This window comes from Mustela nivalis (genome assembly GCF_964662115.1).
Source record: "Mustela nivalis genome assembly, chromosome: 12".
Lineage (NCBI taxonomy): Eukaryota > Metazoa > Chordata > Mammalia > Carnivora > Mustelidae > Mustela > Mustela nivalis.
The window spans coordinates 20,896,059-20,919,652 of NC_139031.1; the positions used below are offsets into that span (position 1 = coordinate 20,896,059).

The 23,594-nt window shown below is 39.2% G+C and overlaps 1 protein-coding gene across 3 annotated transcripts in view; it reads left to right on the top strand.

The window, feature by feature from the left end:
• The window catches only part of COPG2 (COPI coat complex subunit gamma 2), a 114,993-nt gene that overhangs the window by 4,067 nt on the left and 87,332 nt on the right, over nt 1–23,594 (top strand). For 2 of the 3 annotated variants that reach the window (XM_082694005.1, XM_082694006.1), the window contains exons 4-5: nt 498–569; nt 18,540–18,619. In XM_082694005.1, the coding sequence (XP_082550131.1) occupies nt 498–569; nt 18,540–18,619 (152 nt within the window). Of the gene's footprint in view, nt 1–497; nt 570–6,651; nt 6,745–18,539; nt 18,620–23,594 lie in introns of those variants that run through there. The other variant, XM_082694007.1, reaches the window with a different exon arrangement.

Below are 23,594 nucleotides of genomic sequence, written 5' to 3' on the forward strand. Positions count from 1 at the left end.
CCCTTTTTACCATATTTTTCTGGGATTCCTAATATATAGTTCTTTATAATTTAATATTTATTGTGCTCCTATAATATGTCAGGCTTTGTGCTGGGCATTGGATTATAGAAATATAAAAGGTGTGATCTCTGCTTGTAGGCAGTGTACTATTAACATGCCATTCTGATTAGGAACTCAACTTGCTACTACTTTCTACCTCCTTATAAATTGTGGTTCTCTAGGGAAATCAAAATAGTTCCTGCTAAAAGGTTAGAGACGACTATTCCAGAACTTTTCTAGCATGGTGTATAATACTGAATTATTTCAAATAAGGAGTGGACACAATGCCCATACAAGTTTATAAATTGAAAGCCAGAAAAATAGCTCAGAGGCAGAATGTTTACAAAGAAATTTTTCCCCTGAGTTCTAAAAGACTTTTGCAGGAAAAAAAGGAAAATCCTTAATATACTTTTTTAATTTTTTTTTAAGTTTAAGAAGTTGTTTTCAATTTTCCTTAGGGGGAACACTTTGGAACTACGGAAGCCACAGAAGCCTTCTTTGCAATGACTCGATTGTTTCAATCTAATGATGTAAGTCTTTTTATTTTCTTCTTTTAGGCTGGAAAAGCTCCTTTTATTCTTTCTTCTTGGGGAGCTTAGAGTGTTCCAAATTAGAAAACGTTGCTTGAATTATTTAAAATTACTTAAACATTATTTATCTTCATCAGATTTTTATTTTTTGTTTATATTTTTATTTTTTTCAAAGATTTTATTTATTTATTTGGCAGAGAGAGAGAAATCACAAGTAGGCAGAGAGACAGACAGAGAGACAGGGGGAAGCAGGCTCCCTGCTGAGCAGAGAGCCCAACGGAGGGCCCAATCCCAGGATGCCAGCATCACGACCCGAGCCAAGACAGAGGCCCTAACCCACTGAGCCTCACCAGGTGCCTCTTCATCAGATTTTTAAATGTTCATTAAAAGCCATGTGAATGTGAAAGATTGACAGTATACAGCGTAAAGCTCTTCCCCCACAGATCTCTCATGCAGTCACAAAAGCCGTTCATTTTCCAGCGTGCAGCATGCCCCCGGGAAGATGGGCTGGTAGAAGTCACCGGACGTAGCTACCACATTTCTAAGTCCCAGTCAAGTTTTTGGGGGGCTTGGGATTGCTGCTGGTAAGCAGCGGGCCTGGCCACTTGAGAAGAAGGGCGGGAGCAGTGTGGGGAAGAGGACGCAGGGTAGGAAAAAGAAGCGTAAGGACGAACTAAAGCTGCCGGCATCTCTTTGTCTGTATCTCACTGCCTTAGAACACCCGACTTCCAGAGCACTGTGACTCTATAGCTTTACTTCTGTTTTCTAAATGTGCTGCACATTTCTCTTTCGCCCAGCTCTAGCTCAGAACCTACAGGGGAGGGAGTTCTGCGAGATAGACTTCCCAGCTTTCTGTTGATGTAACTTGTCCAAATCTTGCGGTTATTTTTGGTATGTAACTACATACCTTCACAGGCCACGTTTTGTGCCCAACCCCCAGGAACTTCTAGGATTTGAGTGTGGTTATATGTCTGGATAACGATAGGCTTCGGGAATAGGTCTCCAGGAACTTAGCAGTTGGGTAGGGTAGCTGTCTCAGGTGAGGCCATTACTGATTCTTCAGGCAAAGGGAGACTCTTTGCTCAGACAGAGAATGAAGAGCTGCTTCTATTTGTAGAGGAGTCTTGGGGAATTTAAGAGTTCAAGGTACTCAGCTTCATCAGAATCTTCCCATATGTCCCTATCCCAATTTTCAGGGTCCTGCTCCTTCCCAGTTCAAAGTCTTCCCTTTAATCTAAGATGCCCCGCAGGGTGTGTATTGAATTTTCATTGTCTTTAGCCTCATGGAGGGTTTGCTTTTCAGAATTCTCAGCGTTGCGTCCACATGACACAGGCTTTCTATGAAAGTGTTATGGAAGACTTCTAGTCTCTTTCCCAGACCTTGAGCCGTGAATTTAAAACTCTAGACTTATTTCTTTTACCAAGTTCTCCAATGTACTTAGAAGCAACTAACCTATTGTATAATACATTTCTACAAAAATTCTATGGCAGCAGCTACTGGGTTATCTAAGCCTCCTCTTCTATAGGTCCTTAATGATGCTTCTCTGCAGGTGATGATTTAAGTATTTTGGCTCTGCGTGCCATGGGCGACTAGTCTCCCCTTTACCACTGGAAACAGGGCCATTAGTGCCTTTTATCAAATCAGAGAAGCACCTTCAGGTTTCTGTTGTTAAGGTCCCATTTCCCTTTAATTGCTTCCTCTACCAGAAATTCAGGGTTCAATCAGGGAAGCAGAACCAACTGTGATTTTTATAGATTTATGTATTAGAGGTGTTAGACTAGAAAGCCAGGCATTTCAGGCTGCTGGAGCAAGGTCACGGAGAGGGACTATTATAAAAGTTATGGAAGGCTGTTGCCTCTTTGTGGCTCTGTGAATTTGCAGCCCCAGGTTGCTGTTGCCCAGAGGGGTGGCAGCTGGGAAGAAGAGTTGGCTGTGGAGCAGGGAGGGGATGGAGCAAGGACAAACTCGAAGCCTCTGGCCCAGAGGTTGTATTAAGGAAAGAAGGCATGAAATCATTTTCTAGGAAATGGATTGGGGAAATGTAGGTTGTTGGACAGTATGAATGGCCCCTTGGAGTTAGTGGGCATGAATTCAAAGTATTAGCTATGGTGAATGTTTTCCTCCAGCTGCAGACTTCTGGTTAAAGCATGGAACAGTTGGAGATTGGCTTTAGTCAGGGTTAGGGTTTTGCCAGGTTAGTAAGTGGAGGGAAGAGCAAGGAAGTCGAGAGCTTGAAATATTAACTGTGGAATCTGGTTAGGAGGCAAGAATGAACAGGGGCTGATCGGGGCAGTAAAGGGTTGATCGGATCTATGAATTGACGTAGTGAAAGGGCTGCTGGAATCAGGAGTGGTGGCTGGAGAGTGAAATGTTTGGAAATGAAATTAGGAAAGGGTTGCAGTTATTGAAGGGGGGCGACAGTGGAAGTGGGTGATTGCAGAAGGAGGGAGGACGGGTCCTGGCAGAAGTCAATTCTATCAAGTGGTTAGAGTTTTAGAAATATTGTCTGTATGGATATTAAAGTCACCAATAGGGCACTTGGGGGGCTCAGTTGATTAAGCATCTGTTTTCAGCTCAAGTCATGATCTCAGGGTCCTGGGATCGAGCCCCATGTGGGTTCCCTGCTCCATGGGAAGTCTGCTTCTCCTTCTCTGTCTGCCCCTTCCTCCCTATTTGTGTTCTCGCTCATTCTCTAACTGTCAATATAAATAAATAAAGTCTTTAAAAAAAATAAAGTCACCAATAATTATTACTGGACTAATATTGAAGATAGTGATGGTGAACAAGGTACTAATATATATTTTTTTATTTTTTATTTCTATTTTTTTAAAAAGATTTTATTTATTTATTTGACAGACAGAGATCACAAGTAGGCAGAGAGGCAGGCAGAAAGAGAGGAGGAAGCAGGCTCCCCACTGAGCAGAGAGCCTGCCGCGGGGCTCGATCCCAAGGCCCTGGGATCTTGACCTGAGCCGAAGGCAGAGACTTTAGCCCACTGAGCCACCCAGGCGCCCCTAATATATATTTTTTTAAAATAAGGGAAGTAACTGGAAGTCTGTGTATACAGTCAAGAGTGTTGGTGGGTGATGCCGTCTAAAGGCATAAGCTTTAAAGCCAGAGATTTTTCGGGGCGAACGAGGCACAGTGAAAGAAGGTAGTGCTGAGATTTTGAACAGGCAGTGAGCTTCTCTACCTGTAGTTCTGGTTGATGAGGGTTAAAGGAGAGACAACAGCCATTGTTTGGGAGGGCTGCAGGTGGGGGCGGGGTGGGGGGTGGTGGTGGTGGAGGGAATTCACAGGGAGGAACCAGGTTAGAGACAAGATGGTTGCTTTCGGAGAAGAATTAAGGATATAAGGGATTTTGCTGAGATTTTTCAGTGAACTTGGTGGAAGCTTTGGGATTTGAGAAGGATGGAAGTTAGAGTCTGATTAGATGCTGTTCCCAGCTGCATGGCGGTGAATGACCATGTGATGAGTAATGACCAGGACATTTCAGGGTTTTGTAGTGTTTGTGGTAAGGGGTCAGGTGCAGCATGCTGTGATTCATATTGTGGGTCCCTTAGGCAGAATATGGAAAGGGGGGTATGGTTTTTGTGGGGAGAAGAGGAAAGTGGGGATTTTGCCGGCAGCATGGGGGGCTTCTTCCTTTTCCAGCCGTCGTTTACCAGAGGGTAATTGCTATCTTGAGATTGGTGACCTCCTATCAGTGTTTATGTCTCTATGTTTTTATATGTTTGTATCCATAATCTATACTTAGCATTTTTATGTGTTTAAAAATATAAGTGGGGGTGCCTGGGTGGCTCAGTCAGTTAAGCGTCTGCCTTGGGCTTGGTTTGTGATCCCAGGGTCCTAGAATTGAGCCCTGCGGTGGGTTTCTGGCTCAGCAGGAAGTCTGCGTCTCCCTCTCCCTTCCCTCCCCTCCCCCCACTTGTGCGCTCTCTCTCTCTCTTTCAAATAAATAAATCTTTAAAAAATACGTAAGTATGTATTTTATATATTTACTTACATATGTAAGCATGTATTCAGAGGTGCCTGTGTGGCTCAGTCGGCTGAGCACTCAACTCTTGATTTCAGCTCAGGTCATAATCTCAGGGTCCTGGGATCGGGCCCTATGTCAGGCTCCATGCTGAATGTTGAGTCTGCTTGAGGCTTCTCTCTCCTTCTCCCCCTGCCCCTCCTGCCACTCTCTGTCTCGCAAGTAAATAAATAAATAAATAAATCTCAGAAAAATATATAAGTGACCATATTGTTACTGCAGTTTTCAAAATTAATGTTTTCAAGTTCAGCCTTCTCGCTGCATGTACTTCCACTTTATTCAGTTTCACCACTGCTTGTGATCCAGTGTGTTAATACACAGTATCTCTCCTCATTTATATATTCTCCCAGGGTAGATACGTGTGGCTTCCACTCCTTTGCTGTTACAAGTGATACCATACACAATGTTTATGTACATGTCTTGTGCACATAGAATTTTTCTGGGATAGAGACCTAAAGACCTACAACTGGAATTTCTAGGTAATGGCAGTGATTCAGTCTTATCAAATTGATCTTTGAACTGATCTTGTCCTAATTTACACAGACATTGCTTCAAGTCCTTACTTGTTCTGATAATAATTTCTTATTATCAGACTGAAGTGTTTGCCATTCATAAGAATGTGAAATGGCATCTCTTTGTGGTTTTAATTTGCATTTTCATGATCATCACTGCACTTGAAACTTCCTATGTTAAGTGGCCGTTTTACTTTCTTCCTTTGTGAATCGTCTGTTCATATTCTTTGCTTATTTATATTCCTCTTACTGACTTACAGGAAAACTTTTTTTATTTTAGTGTTTAAAAAAATCAGCTTTGTCGAGGATAACTTACCAAGTAATAAAATTCAGCAATTTTAAATGTACAGTTCAGTGAGTTTTGACCCATGTCTGGAGTCCGAGAACCATTCCCACATTCACGACACAGAAACCTCTCATCACCCCAGACTGCACCCCTATGTCGCTTAGTTGTCGGACTCCTCCCTCCACCCCTAGCTCCTGAAAGTCAATGAGTGATCTACTTTCTGACAACAGAGTTTTGCATTTTCTAGAATTTCACTTTAATTTAATCATATAGTATATAGCCTTTTATGACTTTAATGTCTTGTTTCTTTCTCTGAGCATCTGGCCTTTGAGACTGATCCAAGTCTTTGTATCAGTCGTTTTTCATCTTTGTTGGTGAGTAATATTCCACTGTATGGAGGTGTTCTACATTACATATTCATTCTCAAGTACTGGTTATTTGAGTGATTTCTAGCTTATGGATATTATAAACAAAGGTGCTAAAAATATTCAAGTAGAGGTCTTTGTGTGGACCTACTTTCATTTTCTTTGCTTAATATCTAGAAGTGGCATTGTTGGGTTTGTCTTTTCTTCATGAGGAATGTATTAAGCAAATACATACTTGTTTGCCATCTGTATATCTTCTTTGGTGAAGTGTCAGTTCAGATCTTCTACTTTAAAAAAAAAATAATCATGTCTTTTGTCTTCTTACTCAGTTGCAAGTTGTCTTTATATTTTCTGGATGTAAGACCTTTATCAGATAGGTGTTTTGATATCCTCCTAATATGTTGCTTGTATTTTTATTCACTTATACTCTTGTCTCCTCCATTTAAAAAAGTATAATTTTCATAGAGTAAAATCCACCCTTTTTATGGTATAGTTTTATGACTTTTGACAGATGCATACAGTAGTTATTATCACTATTGCAATCAAGATTTAGAATGTTTCCATCACTGCAGAAAGTTCGCTCCTGCCTCTGCATATGATCTATTCTAACTATCCTCAGCCCCAGGCTACCACTGGTGTCTTCTTTCTGCCTCGTCTAGCCTGTCTGGGAGGTCACAAAAGTCCTATCAGACCACAGGAAGCCTTCTGAGTCACTAGCATAAGGCGTTTGATGTTTGTCCGTGTTACTGTTTGCTTCAGGAGTTTGCTTTTTAAAATTTCATTGTAGTGTTTTATTATGTGGACATACCTCAGTTTATCTGTTTGCCTTTTGAAGGATACTTGGTTTGTTACCATGTTTTGATGGTTACGAATAAAGTTGCTATAAACATTCAGGTATAGATTTTTAAACCTAAGTTTTTGTTTCTCTTGGGTCAGTCCCTGGGAGTGGGATTGCTGGATCATGTGTTTAACTTGGTAAGAAGCTGCCAACCTCTCTTCCATTTCTGCCATCACGGTTCTAGTGACTGCCTTTCTGGCCAGCACTTGGTATTGTCTTTTTTGCCTTTTAAAATTTATTTCTCTTTAATTTTAGCCATTCTAATAGGTGTATAGTGGTATCTCTTTGTAGTTTTAATATGCATTTCCCTAATGACTAATAATCTCAAGTATCCTTTTGTGTGCTTTTTTTTGCTCTTTAGGTAGCTTCCATGCTGAAGGATTTGTCCATAACTTTTGCCCATTTTTACATAATTTGGTTGTATATTTTCTTATTTTTGAGTTTTGAGAAGTCTTCATGTATTCTGGATACAAGTCCTTTATCAGTTGTGTTTCTTACTATTTTCTTCCAGTCTGTAGTTTGTTTTTCATTTTCTAGCCTTTCAAAGAATAGAAGCTTTAAATTTTTTTTTTAAGATTTTATTTATTTATTTGACAGAGATCACAAGTAGGCAGAGAAGCAGGCAGAGAGAGGGAGAAGCAGGCTCCGCTGAGCAGAGAGCCCGATGCGAGGCTCGATCTCAGGACCCTGAGATCATGACCTGAGCTGAAGGCAGAGGCTTAACCCATTGAGCCACCCAGGAGCCCCTAGAAGCTTTAAATTTTGATGAAATCCAGTTTATCAATTTTTTTCCTGTTGTGGATTATACTTCTGATATGAATTATAGAACTCTTTGCCTAACCCAGTGTCACAATGATTTTCTCCTATGCCTTTTTTCTAGGCATTTTGATCCATTTTGAATTAATTTTTGTATATGGTATAAGGTGAAGGTTGGATTCCTCTTCCTCCTTTTACCATCTCCTCCTTTTCCTCCTATTTTATTTCCTCAACAAATGGTACTGGAATCGTCGCATATTAGTACGGAAGGAGAGGGAAGAGTTGATGACTGAGTTATATTGGCACACTGGAACATTCTGTTTTGTTTCACTGAATAAGAATAAAGATCCTTATTGAATCTTATTGAAATAAAGATCCTTATTGAATAAGAATAAAGGTAAAGATCTTTATTCTTATTCATATCTTATTCAAAGGTACAGATCTTTATTCTTATTCCAGTACTACACCATCTTTATAGATACATCTATAAAGACTGTATCTTTATAGTAAGTTTTTTTTTTTTTAGAGATCACAAATAGGCAGAGATCACAAATAGGCAGAGAGGCAGGCAGAGAGAGAGTGGGGAGCAGGCTCCCTGCTGAGCAGAGGGGCTCAATCCCAGGACCCTGGGATCATGACCTGAGCTGAAAGTAGAGGCTTTAATCCACTGAGCCATCCCGGCGCCCCTATAGTAAGTTTTAAATCAGGTAGTGCATGTGTTCCTTTTTTTCCCTCTTTTTCAAAAGGTTCGGTCTTCTAGGTCCTTTGCTTTCTATATGAATTTTAAAATCAGCTTCCATTTCTATTTTTGAAAGTCTGCTGGAACTTTGAGGGGGATTACATTGGATCTGAAGATCAGTTTGAGGGGAATTGACATTATAATAATACTGTGGTTTTTACTCCACAAACATGGTATTTATCTTCCCTTATTCAGGTCTCTTTAATTCCTGCTAGCAGTACTGGAGCTTTCAGCATACAAGTCTTATACATATTTTTGAATTTATCCCTAAAGTAGTTAAGATTTAAAAAATACTATTGTACTTGTATTGTTTATAAGTAGTTTCTAGAATTAAATTGGTTTTTGCATATTTCTGTGATTTTGTTAAATTCATTTATTAGTTCTAGGGGTATTTTGGAAGATACCTTAGAATTTTTACTTTTCAATCTGTTTGCCTTTGATTATGTGTCTTAACTTACTGTCATCTTGCACTGTTATACAGTATAAATAGAAGTGATGGTAGGGGACATCCTTGCTTTGTTCTTGATCTTAGGGGGAAGGTATGTCCTCTTTTACCACTAAGCCTGGTGTTAACTCTTAAGTTTTTCACAAATGGCCTTTATCAGTTTGAGGAAGTTCCATTCTATTCCTAGTTTGCTGAGAGACTGTGTATGTGTGAGTGTAAGAGGTATTGGGTATTGAATTTTGTCAAATGATTCTTCTATTTTCTGTATCCATTGGATTATCATGGCTTTTCTTTTTCAGTATGTTATTAATACGGTAAGATGCATTTATTTATTATTCTGGAAAATATAAAGTCTTTTGTTTCTGTTTGTTAAAATTTGTTAAGGATTTTTTAATCCGTGGTCATGAAATATATTGATCTCTAGGTTTTTTTTAATGATATTTTTGTCTGGATTTTGTATTTGGATAAGGCTGGCATTGTAAAATGAATTAGGAAGTGTTCCTTCCTTTCTTCCTCTTCACTTTCTGGAAGAGTTTTTGTAGAATCATTAATTTTTCCTGAAGTGTTTGATGGAGTTCACTATTGAAGCCATGTTTTTTTTTTTTTTTTTTAAGAGGGAGAGGTTAGGTGGAGGGAGAGGGGGAAAGAGAATTCTAAGCAGTCTCCTTTCCCAGCGCCCATATAACCAACTAGGGGCTTGATCTCATAGCCTTGACATCATGACCTGAGCCAAAATCAAAAGTCAGATGCTTAACCGACTGAGCCACCCAGGCTCTCCAAAACTGTCTTTTTTTAAAGGAATCTTTAAAAAAATTAACTCCATTAAACAGAAATAGATATGATACTATTCAGATTATTTATTTTCTTCAGTGAGGTCTGGTGGTTCAAGGAATTTATCCATTTCATGGAAGTTATTGGACTTTGTTTCCCTAAAACTGTTCATAATATTCCCTTATTTTTTGTAGTGTTTGTAGGATCTATGGTAATGTCTCTTCTTTCATTCTGACACTGGTAAATTGTATCTTCTCTCTTTTATTCCTGGAAGCCTATAGAGAACTTTATAAACTTTATTGTTCTCTTCACAGAACCAGCTTTTTGTTTCATTGATTTTTCTCTGTTGTTTTTCTCTTCCACACTAATTGTGCAAAAAAAAAGAGAATGCTGAAAAATCAAGTCATGAGAAGGGGGAAAGAAAGAGCTAGATTAATCAAGAAGGACAAATGTAAATCATATAAGATGATAAATATAGACCTGACTATATTACTATCTACATTAAATGTAAATGAAGCACACAAAGAACATTTATAAAAATCGACTATATACTGAGCCATAATGCAAGATGCAACAAATTTTTAAAGGAATGAAATTGTACAAACTGTGTTCTCTAATTACAATGGATGGTGTTGAAAATGAATAATAAAAGAGTCCCTAGGTAATTCACCATATGTTTTGATATTCAAAACATATTTCTGTTCTCTTTCTAGCCATGATGCAGTCAAGGGGTGAGGCTTATTCTGCTACTTATTCTGCAGATAACTAGAAAGTCAAACAAAATATATTACACAGTAGTTTTTAGACATTAGATTAACAGGCATCCCAGGATTGTGATCCGAAGAAAAAGAAAAACTAAGTGAGCTCTAGGATTGCGTTAGCTCACTGCCCAGAGGCAAATCACAGGTGTCAGGTCAAGGAGGGCACACTGAAAAAGAGCCTAGTTATCTCTCTGGAGTATGGGAAAGTCAACCGAGAAAGCACAAATTTGTAGAGCAGAGTAATAGAGAGGAAAGAAGTCAGGGGAGAGGGAGAGAAGCAAGAAAGGAAGGAGGTAGTTCCAGCAATTTGCTGAGGGGTTCCCCTTGAATCCCTGGGTAAGAATTGATATGTGCTTATGTAAAAGTAAACTTCCCAAGGCTAAAGAAAGAATCACCAGAACACAGGGCTGGGAAGAGTCCCCATTTCCAGCTAGGAAGAACAGAAAAACCTTGTCATTTGGTATAGTTCTCAGAAAGGCATCACTTCAGCAATGGAGACATATGAGACTTGTGCTAAAGCTTAAAAAGGCTTAAAAGTAAACCTCAAAAGTAAAAATACTGATTCCAGGTTTTCAATCTCATGAAGAGTAAAGTATCATACTACGTAAAAGAATACAACAAAATCTAGCATCTAAACTTGACAGTGTACTGCATCCAATGAAAAATTATGAGGTAAACCAAGAAGCAGGAGAATATTTTCCATAACCAGGAGCAAAATGGATCAATAGATCCAAAGGCAGAAGTGATATAATGATGGGAAGAGCAGATGATGAAATAAAGCACCCATTATATAGAGAGACTTTGTGCCTAAAAATATATAGAAAGACATAAGAATGAGGAGCAAAATGGAAGGCATCCAGAGAGACCCAAGTGCACCTTCTAGAAGTTAAGGCAAAGAAATTTATATGAGCTTGCATGTAAAATGAAAAATACACCTCATGGGGTTAATAACAGATTAGAGACTGTAGGGGAAGAAAAAAATCAGTAACCTTGAGGACAGATAGAAATTATCCAAAATGAAACCAAGAGAGAAAAAAGACTGAATAAAAACGAACAGAGCATTAGTGGGGTAATAGTTTGGAAGTTCTTTTAGTGGTTACCCTACAAACTACAACATGGTTATTTGACTTCAGAATCTAATATTCATCTTTATCTTGTACCTGTTCGTGGAAGATTTGAGAACCTTAGGACACTCTTATTTTGTATATGAATATTTAAACATATACGTGAACATATTTATACACACATGCACGTTTACTCCTGTGTGTCATAACACATCATTTCTTGTGGGTTTTTGGGTTGTTCATTGCAATTTATCCATGTCCTCACCACTTTCTAGAGAAAGTCTTTATTTATTTATTTTAAAGTTTTTATTTATTTATTTCACAGAGAGACACAGTGAGAGAGGGAGCACAAGCCAGGGGAGTGGGAGAGGGAGAAGTAGGCTTCCCGTTGAGCAGGGAGCCTGAAGCGGGGCTCGATCCCAGGACCCTCGGATCATGACCTGGCCTGGAGGCAGATGCTTAACTGACTGAGCCACCCAGGCACCCCGAGAAATTCTTTATTTTTTAAGAGAAGTCTTAGGTCCACAGCAAAATTAAAAGGAAGGTACAGAGACCCCATTATCAACATCCTTAACCAGAGTGGTAAATTAGTTACAATACATAAGCCTAGATTGGCACGTCGTAATCACACAGAATCCATAGTTTATGTTAATATTCACTCTTGGTGTTATACAGTATAAGGATTTGGACAAATGTGTAATGACATGCGTCCATCATTAAATATTATACAGAGTATGTTCACTGACCTACAGATCCTCTGGGCTCCAGCCAATCATTCCCCATCCTATCCCCCAAACCCTGGCAACCACAGATGCTTGTGCTGTCTCCGTAGCTTTGCCTTTTCTAGAATGTCATGTAGCTGGAATTATATAGCACATATCTTTTTCAGATTGGTTCTTTCAGTTAGTAATATGTATTTAATTTCCTCCATGTCTTTTCTCAGCTTGATAACTCATTTTCTTTTTAGTGCTAAGTAATATTCTGTTTTCTGGATGTACCACAGTTTATCCTTTCACCTACTAAAGGACATCTTGGTTGCTTCCAAGTTTTGGCAATTATGAATAAAGCTGCAATAGAGAGCCAGGCTGGCTCAGTCAGTAGAATGTGTGACCCTTGATCTTGGCGTTGTACGTCAAGCCCTATGTTGGGTGTAGAGATTACTTTAAAAATTTTTAAAAATTAAAAATAAAATAAAATTTTTAATAATGCTGTAAGCTTCTGTATGCACCTTGGCCATGCTGATCGACATTTTCAGAATTTCCTGGTACAAATGGAAATGCAGGTTTTTATGTGGACATAAGTTTTCACTTCCTTTAGTTAAATACCAAAGAACATGATTGCTAGATTGTACAGTAAGAGTATGTTTAGTTTTGTAAATCACCAAACCTTCTTTCAAATTGGCTGTACCATTTTTATTTCTACCAACAGTGAATGAGAGAGTTCCTGCTGCTCCACATCCTCATCAGCATTTGGTGTTATCAGTGTTCTGAATTTTGGTCTTTTTTTTTTTTTAAATATTTTATTTATTTGACAGACAGAGATCACAAGTAGACAGAGAGGCAGGTGGGGCGGGGGGGTGGATGGGAAGCAGGCTCCCTGCTGAGTAGAGAGCCTGACGTGGGGCTCAATCCCAGGACCCCGGGATCATGACCTGAGCTGAAGGCAGAGGCTTAACCCACTGAGCCACCCAGATGCCCCGAATTTTGATCATTCTGTTAAGAGTGTAGTGGTATCTTGTTTTAATCTGCCTTTCCCAAATGATATATGATGTGGAGCATTTATAATCTATGAAGAATTCTTGTACTTCAATCGTTATACTTCCATATCTTTATTTGTCATTTGTTTATCTGTTTAAGTGAAGCATCTTAAGGTCTTTGGATCATTTTTACTTAAGTTGTTTTTCTTATTTTTGACTTTTAAGGGGTTTTTGTATATTTTGGGTGACAATCCTATATCAGATAGGTGTTCTACAAACATTTTCTCCCAGTCTGTGGCTTGTCTTCTCATCCTCTTGACATTGTCTTTTGCAGAGCTGAAGTTTTTACTTTAAATAAAGGCTGGGTTCTTTCTCTCTCTCTCTAGAAAAAGGTAGGGGGTGGGGGTTGGTGGTGGTGCCTGGATGGCTTAGTTGGTTGAGTATCCAACTCTCAGTTCATGATCTCAGGGTCATGAGATCGAGCTCTGCATTGGGCTCATGCTGGTTGCGGATGCTGCTTAAGATTCTTTCTCTCCCTCTGCTATTCCTCCCTACCCCCAACCCCCCAAAAAAGGCTGGCTTATTCATTATTTCTTCTATGATCATACTTTTGTCGTTGTATCTAAAAAGTCATCCCAAGGTCATTTAAGTTTTTTCCTAGCAGTTTCACAGTTTTGCATTTTATTTTTAGGTCCGTGATCCATCTTGGGTTAATTTTTGTTAAGAGTGTAAGGTCTGGGGATGCCTGGGTGGCTCAGTGGGTTAAACCTCTGCCTTTGGTTCAGGTCATGATCTCAGGGTCCTGGGATCAAGGCTCGCATCGGGCTCTCAGCCCAGTGGGGAGCCTCCTTCCTCCTTTCCCTGTCTGCCTGCCTCTCCCCCTACTTGATCTCTGTCTGTCAAATAAATAAATAAATAAAATTAAAAAAAAAAAAAAAAGAGTGTAGGGTCTGTGTCTAGATTCATTCTTTTGCATATGGGTGTCCAGTTGTCCCAGCGTGATTTGGTGAGGAGACAATCTTTGATTTGCTGTACTGCCTCTGTTCCTTTGTCAAAGATCAATTGAGTGTATGTATACATGTTCATTTGTTTGTTCTGTAGCTCAACCAGATTACCTCGTTACTGTGTACCACTTTTCCTCACTCTCCATTTCTTGCTATATTTCTGAGTTATTACCTAGAATAATAATTTTTCCTGAGCCTAAAGAATATACTTTTTAAAATCTTGTCCTTCCTAGATGTTAGATATTTCATCCTCTGCCTGGAAGGCTCTGGGCTTGTACTTCTGTGGCTGTGAGGTGTTTGCTTTTCTGAGTTGGCATCTGTGAATTTCACTTCATTTTATCTTTGGCTACATAGTGAAATTTTTTGTTCCTATTTTATTCAACATTTCAGTGTATTTGTTTAGGCATTGTGTTTCAGTGGTCACCGGCACATCTTTGCCAACACTTTGTATTGTCACTCTTTTTAATTTTACCCATTTTGGTGGGTGTGAGGTGGTATCTGAAATATGCTTTTTTGTATTTCCCTTATGACTAATGTTGAGGGCCCCACGCTCCCCATTTTTTGTGCTTTAGTTCAATTTTTTTTTTTTTAATGCTTTCATGTTTTATTCAAAGTCTGACATGTAGAGTAGCTGGCATAGCTATCTTTACCTGTCAGAAAGCATCTCAGGATGAAGTTAACTCACAGCTTTCTTTCTTTTTTTTTTTAAATTAACATATATTATTAGCCCCAGGGGTACAGGTCTGTGAATTGCCAGGTTTACACATTTCATAGCACTCACCATAGCACATACCTTCCCCAATGTCCATAACCCAACCACCCTCTCCCTCCCCCCTCCCCCTGGCAACCCTTAGTTTGTTTGGTGAGATTAAGAGTCTCTTATGGTTTGTCTCCCTCTGGATCCCATCTTGTTTCATTTGTTCCTTTCCTAACCCCCAAATCCCTACATTGCCTCTCAACTTCCTCATATCAGGGAGATCACATGATAATTGTCTTTCTCTGATTGACTGATTTTGCTCAGCATAATACCCTCTAGTTCCATCCACATTGTTACAAATCACAAGATTTCATTTCTTTTGATGGCTGCATAGTATTCCATTGTGTATGTATACCACATATTCTTTTTTTTTTTTTTTTAAGATTTTATTAATTTATTTGACAGAGAGAAAGATCACAAGTAGGCAGAGAGTCAGGCAGAGAGAGAGGAGGAAGCAGGCTCCCGCTGAGCAAAGAGCCCGATGCGGGGCTCGATCCCAGGACACTGAGATCATGACCTGAGCCGAAGGCAGCGGCTTAATCCACTGAGCCACCCAGGCGCCCCTATACCACATATTCTTTATCCATTCATCTGTTCATGGACATCTAGGTTCTTTTCATAGTTTGGCTATTATGGACATTGCTGCTATAAACATTTGAGTGAACGTGTCCCTTCAGATCCCTACATTTGTATCTTTAGGGTAAATACCCAGTAGTGCAGTTGCTGGGTCTTAGGGTAGCTCTATTCTCAAAAATTTTTTTTTTTAAATATTTTATTTATTGACAGAGAGAGAGAGATCACAAGTAGGCAGAGAGGCAAGCAGAGAGAGAGGAGGAAGCAGGCTCTCTGCTGAGAAGAGAGCCTGATGCGGGGCTTGATCCCAGGACCCTGAGATCATGACCTGAGCCGAAGGCAGAGGCCTAACCCACTGAGCCACCCAGGCGCCCCTATTCTCAAATTTTTGAGGAACCTCCATGCTGTTTTCCAGAGTGGCTGTACCAGCTTGCATTCCCACTAACAGTGTAGGAAGGTTCCCCTTTCTCCATATCCTCAACAGCATCTGTCATTTCCTGACTTGTTAATTTTAGCCATTCGGACTGGTGTGAGGTGGTATCTCATTGTGGTTTTGATTTGTATTTCCCTGATGCCGAGTGATGTGGAGCACTTTTTCATGTGTCTATTGGCCATCTGGATGTCTTCTTTGCAAAAATGTCTGTTCATGTCTTCTGCCCATTTCTTGATTGGATTATTTGCTCTTTGGGTCTTGAGTTTGATAAGTTCTTTATAGATTTTGGATATGAGCCCTTTATCTGATATGTCACTTGCAAATATCTTCTCCCATTCTGTCACTTGTCTTTTGGTTTTGTTGACTGTTTCCTTTGCTGTGCAAAAGCTTTTGATCTTGATGAAGTCCCAATAGTTCATTTTTGCCCTTGCATTCCTTGCCTTTGGCGATGTTCCTAGGAAGAAGTTGCTGCGGCTGAGGTCGAAGAGATAGTGCTGCCTGTGTTCTCCTCAAGGATTTTGATGGATTCCTTTTGCACATTGAGGTCCTTCATCCATTTTGAGTCTGTTTTCATGTGTGGTGTGAGGAAATGGTCCAGTTTCATTTTTCTGCATGTGGATGTCCAATTTTCCCAACACCATTTGTTGAAGAGACTGTCTTTTTTCCATTGGACATTCTTTCTTGCTTTGCCAAAGATTAGGTGACCATAGAGTTGAGGGTCTATTTCTGGGCTCTCTATTCTGTTCCATTGATCTATGTGTCTGTTTTTGTGCCAGTACCATACTGTCTTGATGATGACAGCTTTGTAATAGAGCTTGAAGTCTGGAATTGTGATGCCACCAACTTTGGCTTTCTTTTTCAACATTCCTCTGGCTATTTGAGGTCTTTTCTGGTTCCATATAAATTTTAGGATTATTTGTTCCATTTCTTTGAAAAAAATTGATGAGATTTTGATAGGGATTGCATTAAATGTGTAGATTGCTTTAGGTAGCATAGACATTTTCACAATGTTTGTTCTTCTAATCCATGAGCATGGAACATTTTTCCATTTCTTTATGTCTTCCTCAATTTCTTTCATGACTACTTTATAGTTGTCTGAGTACAGATTCTTAGCCTCTTTGGTTAGGTGTATTCCTAGGTATCTTATGGTTTTGGGTGCAATTGTAAATGGGATTGACTCCTTAATTTCTCTTTCTTCTGTCTTGTTGTTGGTATATAGAAATGCAACTGATTTCTGTGCATTGATTTTATATCCTGACACTTTAGTGAATTCCTGTACAAGTTCTAGCAGGTTTGGAGTGGAGTCTTTTGGGTTTTCTACATAAAGTATCATATCATCTGCAAAGACAGTTTTACTACTACTTTGCCGATATGGATGCCTTTAATTTCTTTTTGTTGTCTGAGTGCTGAGGCTAGGAATTCTAGTACTATGTTGAATAGCAGTGGTAATAATGGACATCCCTGCTGTGTTCCTGACCTTAGCAGAAAAGCTCTCAGTTTTTCTCCATTGAGAATGATACTCGCTGTGGGTTTTTCATAGATGGCTTTGATGATATTGAGATATGTACCCTCGATCCCTACACTTTGAAGAGTTTTGATCAGGAAGGGATGCTGCTGTACTTTGTCAAATGCTTTTTCAGCATTTATTAAGGGTATCATATGGTTCTTGTTATTTCTTTTATTAATGTATTGTATCACATTGATTGATTTGCAGCTGTTGAACCAACCTTGCAGCCCTGGAATAAATGCCACTTGGTTGTGGTGAATAATCCTTTTAATGCACTGTTAGATTAGTTCAATTTTTGTGTCTCTAGTTTCTGCTTTGTGGTAGATTTTTATTTTGGTGGGGGGGGGGGGACAAATATTCTTCAGCTCTGAAGTTTTGGTTTTTATTTTTTGTTTTCTTCTCATGGTTGTTTCATATGGGTGTTATCTGCCCCATTCATCTGACTCCCACTGGCTTTCTCTTTCTTGGGGTGATTTTTTTCTGTGTTTAATTACCGTGAGAATCCTCACTTCCTTCTTCTCTTTGCTTAATGGGCTCAGTAGTCTCCACCTCTTTGTACAGCTTGGAGTCTGGAGCTGGGTCTGAGGCATTTGAGTTTCACTACTTATAAGAAGTGTGACGTCATTGGTAGGGAATGAGGCTAGATAGGCTGGAGGAACCAGGGCCCATAATGTATGAATAAACCAGAGACCAGGTGAGGAGGAGCATAGATGAAACTTTACTATCGTTAGGTGAACAGTTACTTTGGACGGAAATAACTTGGTAATTGAAAATGAAAGTTGGTTATACAAGCACAAATACTTCAAGGAAAAACATCTGCATATGCTGGATTGAGGGAGATATAGAGTCTAATCTCTCTCCATCCATATATTTAAAGTATTTGTAAAAATACATTTTCCAGGATAAGTCTTTCACACTTGGGGAAACCTTTGTCTTTGAAATCACACTGTCAAAGTTTGGATCTCTGCATCAATAGGATTTTTAAATTTTTAGTTTAAATCTTAAAATTTTCACCTCGATGTTGTTCACTATATCAGTGCATCAGTTCCTTGTTTAGGAAACAGCAGTGTTCTGAATATTTTCTCATCCAGATATTTTCAAAAGGATTTTTTGAGTAGATGAGAATCTTATTAAGAATAACCTTCTAGGGGCATCTGAGTGGTTCAGTGGGTTAAGCCTCTGCCTTTAGCTCAGGTCATGATCTCAGGGTCCTGGGATCGAGCCGCACATCGGGCTCTCTGCTCAGCGGGGAGCCTGCTTTCCCCTCTCTCTCTGACTGTCTGTCTGCCTGCTTGTGATCTCTGTCAAATAAATAAATAAAATCTTAAAAACCTTCTAAATATATCTACTTGGGGCCCTCACTTCAAGAGTTTAAAGAAGCATTTCCTCATGAATAACCTGTTGCCTTTTATAAATAATTTTTCAGCAAACGCTGAGAAGAATGTGCTACCTTACCATCAAAGAAATGGCTACAATCGCTGAGGACGTGATAATTGTCACAAGCAGGTATGTGAATGGTCAGAACCTAACATGAGGCATTTATGTATTTCATGGAATATTTGTTTTTCTTTTTCTATTAATTTTACTTTTTTGACTGTAAGAAAACTAATAAGAGTTAAAAAAAACTTAAAGTATTCTTTCCTAGAATGTGGTTGTCATCATGTGAAAACCAGGCCTATCTGATAAAGTAAAGAAGTCACAAAGGGTAATGCTATTAGATTTGCTAATACATTTTTAAATGTTCATCATAATATGTGAACGCACCCAAAATGTAAATGATGCATTGACATAAAATATTTACAATAAGCATATCAAAAGGCTTGTAAATACAGTATGTAAAGAACTCTTGTACTTCAAAAAAATTCCAAGTGATAATTCATAGAACAATTAATATAAAGGATCTGATTGTTTTTAATCATTCTCACTAGTAATCAAAAAATGTAAATTAAAAATGCAAATATGTTATAAGATTTTTACCCATCAAACTGGCAAAAAAGAAAAAAGGTGGTAGGTACTTATAAGGGAGACTGGTATTTTGTATATAATAGGAGGCAGAATAATAAATTGATTCGGGTTTTCTAGAAAGCAGTTTGACAGCATTCAAATGTTAAACATTTGAAAAGCTTTATCCCTCTGACCCAGTAATACCACATCAATGGAACTATGCTCAAAACATAATCAGAAATAGCACAGGAAGAGTTATATATAATAATATTCATTGCAGTACTGTTTTCACTAGCAGAAAGGGTAAAACAATGTAAATGTCTGCTGTTGGTGAATTTAATTATGTATATATAATTATATGTAATTAATCATGTTATAATCAGATTATGTGGGATTATTTTAATTTTTTGAGACATCTTTAATGATATGGAAAATCCTCATAAAGTGCTGAATGAGAGTTGGAGTCAAGCCTTATAGGTTATATAGTCTCCCTTTAAAAAATGCTTTATGTATATAGATAAAAATGTATGGATGGAAATATTCTAATGATATATACTGATGAAATATACCGATGATAACAGTAGGTTATCTCTGGTGTCTGGAATTGTGGGTATTTATTTTCTTAAAAATTTTGAGAATTTCCCAATGTCCTAGAGTGAGGATGTATAACCCAATTATTAATTATAATTCATTTAAGTGAATTTGGTCTTTGTACAACAACATCAATTTTGGAGGAGGGTGCTTGTTTTTAACCAGCAGTTGTCTTGAATAAGTTTCAATTAATGAAGCTTTCAGCTGAAAATAACAGAAAGGCAGATATAGTCATTAGGCATAGAGTAGCTGATGTTGGTTCAGTCATGCAACAGTGTGTGAGCGCTGGTATTTCTTGAATTTCACATTATTGCAAAATAGATGCCTTCATTACTGGCAGGGCACCATTCAAGGTGGGAGGGGTACTAGGAAGGGGGCCAGTGAGTGCCAGCACCATCTGCCTCTTTTATCAGGTATGCAGTAGCTTTTCCCAAGGCAATTTGTAGATTTCATTTGACACAGCTGTGTTATATGACTCTCGTTAGGACCAGGAAAGTGAATATTTCGCTTTTAAAGGCCAAGTACTAGGGGCAGGCAAAGGAGAAGGGGTTGAAAGTGGGTATTATATTAGTTAGCTAACAATATTTGCCACAAGTAACGAATGAAAAATCTTCACTTAGGTTGCTTATACTCACTGAATATTGGAAAAGTTAAAAATAGATTAGGGTTTTTTTGTTTGTTTAGCTGTTAGTACTTCCCTCAGAATCCTATTAGGCTGCCCTGAATTATGGTTTTCTTCTAGCTCATTTTAAGACAATGTAGTAGATGTAGTAGGCAGAATAATGGCCCCCTGAAGATATCCCTGGCCTAAGTCCCAGGACCTGTGACTTACACTGCAGAGGGGAAGTAAAGTGGCTAATCAGCAGGTAGGGGGAACAGGGTGGATTATCCAGGTGGGCCCGGATAAAGATAAAGGTCCTTAAAAGTGGAAGAAGGAAGTGAAAGGGTCAGTGACGAGATGGGATGATGGAAGCAGGTCACAGAAGCAAGGTTGCTGGAGGAAGGGGGCCATGAGCCAAGGAATGTGGGTGGCCTCTGGCAGTTGGAAAAGGCAAGGAAATGGATTCACCCCTCCAGCCCCCAGAAAAGAATGTAACCCTAGATACCTTGATGTTATCCCGTGAGATCCGTGTTGTATTTCTAATTATGGAACTGTTAAGATAAATGATTGTGTTCTTTCATCTTTAAGTTTGTGGTAATTTGTTACAATAGCTATAGAAAATGAATAGATTTTGTAACATGTAAATATCACATCAACACATTGTGTACTTTAAAATCGTACAATGTTACATGCTAATTATATTTCAAAGCTGAGGGGGGAAAACTTGGTACCCAGAAGTGGGGCACTGCTATAACAAATAACCGAAAATGTGGTAGTGGCTTTGCCATTGGGCAATGAGTAGATGCTGGAAGAATTTGGGGAACATGACAGAAAAGGCCTACGTTGCCCTGAACAGAGTGTTAGTGGAAAGCTGGATGTCAGTGACCTTGGCAGATCCGAAAGAAGTGAGCAGGGTAGAGAAAACTCTTATCCCTATAGAGAATGCTCACAGTGTTTTGAAGGTACTGTTGGTAGAAATATGGATGCTAAAGTTGCTACTGGGAGGGCTCAGAAGGAAATGAGGAAGGTGTTAGCAACTGGAGGGAATGGGACCCTTGTCCTACAGCTGCAGAGAGCTTAGTAGGATTGTGTCCCACGATTATATAGAAATCAGGGCTTGTGAGCTTGGCTGTTTAACTGAGATTTCCAGAATGTCAAGGTGCAGCCTGGTTTCTTTTTACCACTTAGAGTAAAAGTGGAGAGTAGAGAAATGAATTGAGACACCTGTTAAAGAGCCAGGGGTTCTTTCTAAATACATTATTGTGTTGTACACCTGAAACAGATAGGTTATGTCAGTCATACCCCCTGCCCCCAAATAAGAATTCCTGATGTGGGAAAATTTCAGCCTACCAAAATGGCAAAGGATGCTAAAAATCAAGCCATTCAGTAAGAAAGTGTGCTCTGTAGGAAAAGTCAAAGGAGTTACTCTGCAGCCTTTTGCTAACACCTCAGAAGGATGAAAAGGTCAGAGAGTCTTCACTCACACACAACACTATAAGAGATCAGGAGTGTGACTCATAGATTCCCTCGGCATCTAAGCAGAAGCCAGAAATACAGTTGGGCCTCCTTAGGCAAGTTCTGTGGTGGAGGCCCTCGTCTGAGGGAGTGAGGCCCTGCCTGTCTGTGGGGTCCTGGAAGGCTCGTGAGACGCTTGCAGCAGCAGCACCACGGCCAGTCTGGATGAAAGGGATGGAGGGAGACAAAGTGAAAGAAGGTTGTCAGGGTCCCAAATTCTCCCAACAGGATACCGTAGGCCGAGAAGACTGCTCAGCTTAAAACCCATGCCGCCCTCACAGAAAGGAAGGATGGCTCTGAGGGCAGGGTACAGACCCATAGCGTGGAGCTGGGAACTGTGGAGAATTCTACCCAGCAGCTGAAACCTTTGCCAGTTTGCCTGGCTGGATTTCAGAATTGCTTGGGACCAGTGACTTTTTTTTTTTTTTTTTTTTTTCTTCCTCATTCCATTTTCTCCTTGTGAACAGGACAATCTAAGTGCTATCCTGTGATAGCCCCACCATTGTATTCTGGGAGCAGAGAACTTGTTTTCTAGTTTCACAGGCCCACAGGTGGAGAGAAATTTCTTTTTAGGAGAGAGTATACCCAGTCTTACCTGTACCTAACTGAGCCGATTTTTGATAAGGTCAGGATTTTTGAGTCAGTGGGATTTCAATGAGCTTTTGGGCTTAGAGTTGGTGCTGTAATGCCTTGAGATCTGGGGGGGATCTTGGCGTGGGGTGAATGTATTGTACCTGTGAGATGGCTGCAGCCTTGCTGACACAGTGACCTTAGCCCCGTTAGCCCTATGTTGGACTGCTAATCCATGGAACTGTAAGACAGTAAATTTTTATTTGAAGCCACTAATCATGGTCCTCTGTTACAGCAAGAAAAGAACTGTAATAGAGTAGATGACCACTCTGCATATGTAGACTGTTGTGTGACCTGAGAAACCATGGAGATTAAGAAAATCTGAAGGCAGACACTTCATAAAATGGTATACAAATGGCCAATAAATACATGGAAACGTTCTCAATAGTATTAGTCCTGAGGGAAATGCAGATTAAAACCTCAGTGAGATATTCTTCCATACCCACTAGAATCGGTTAAAATAACAAAACCTAACAGCACCAGAATCACCAAGTATATTGTAGGTGGGAATATAGATTGATACAATTGCCTTAGAAAAACCTACACAGAAAACTTATGAGGAAAAAATAACTTAAAGCCCTGAAAGACTCAAAGTTTGCTTGAACAAATGTTTCTGCATAGATCAATTAAACAAAGATTTCAGTATTCTCTAAATTAATTTCAGTAAATTCAGGGCAATCTCAGAAAAAAATCAACAGGCTTTATACTATGGAGTTAGAAAAGTTGGTGCTAAAGTTTGTGTGGAAAAACAAACATTTAAGAGTAGCCAGGAAACAACTGTAGAAAAACTGTGAGCCCTACAGGTCTGTGCAGTATTAAGGCCCTGAACACTTAACAGTGTGATATTGGTGGATGGATAGACCCCGGAATAAAATTGTGTGATGACTCTAATGAGTCACCTTGGCCATGCTGATTGACATTTTCAGAATTTTCTGGTACAAATGGAAAGCATAGAATTAGACCCAAATACATATGGAAATTTAGTGTACGCTAAAGTGGTATTTCCAGTCACTGGGATAAAGAGGTATTTCCTGATACATGATGCTGGGACAACTGAGTAGTACTTGGAAAAATAAAAGTAGATCTGTATTTCACATCCTATACACAAGTAAACTAAATGGACATGGAATATAAACTTAAAAAATGGAAGCCTACAGGTACCAAAAGAAAACATGAGCGTATTCCTCTTTATTTTTGTTG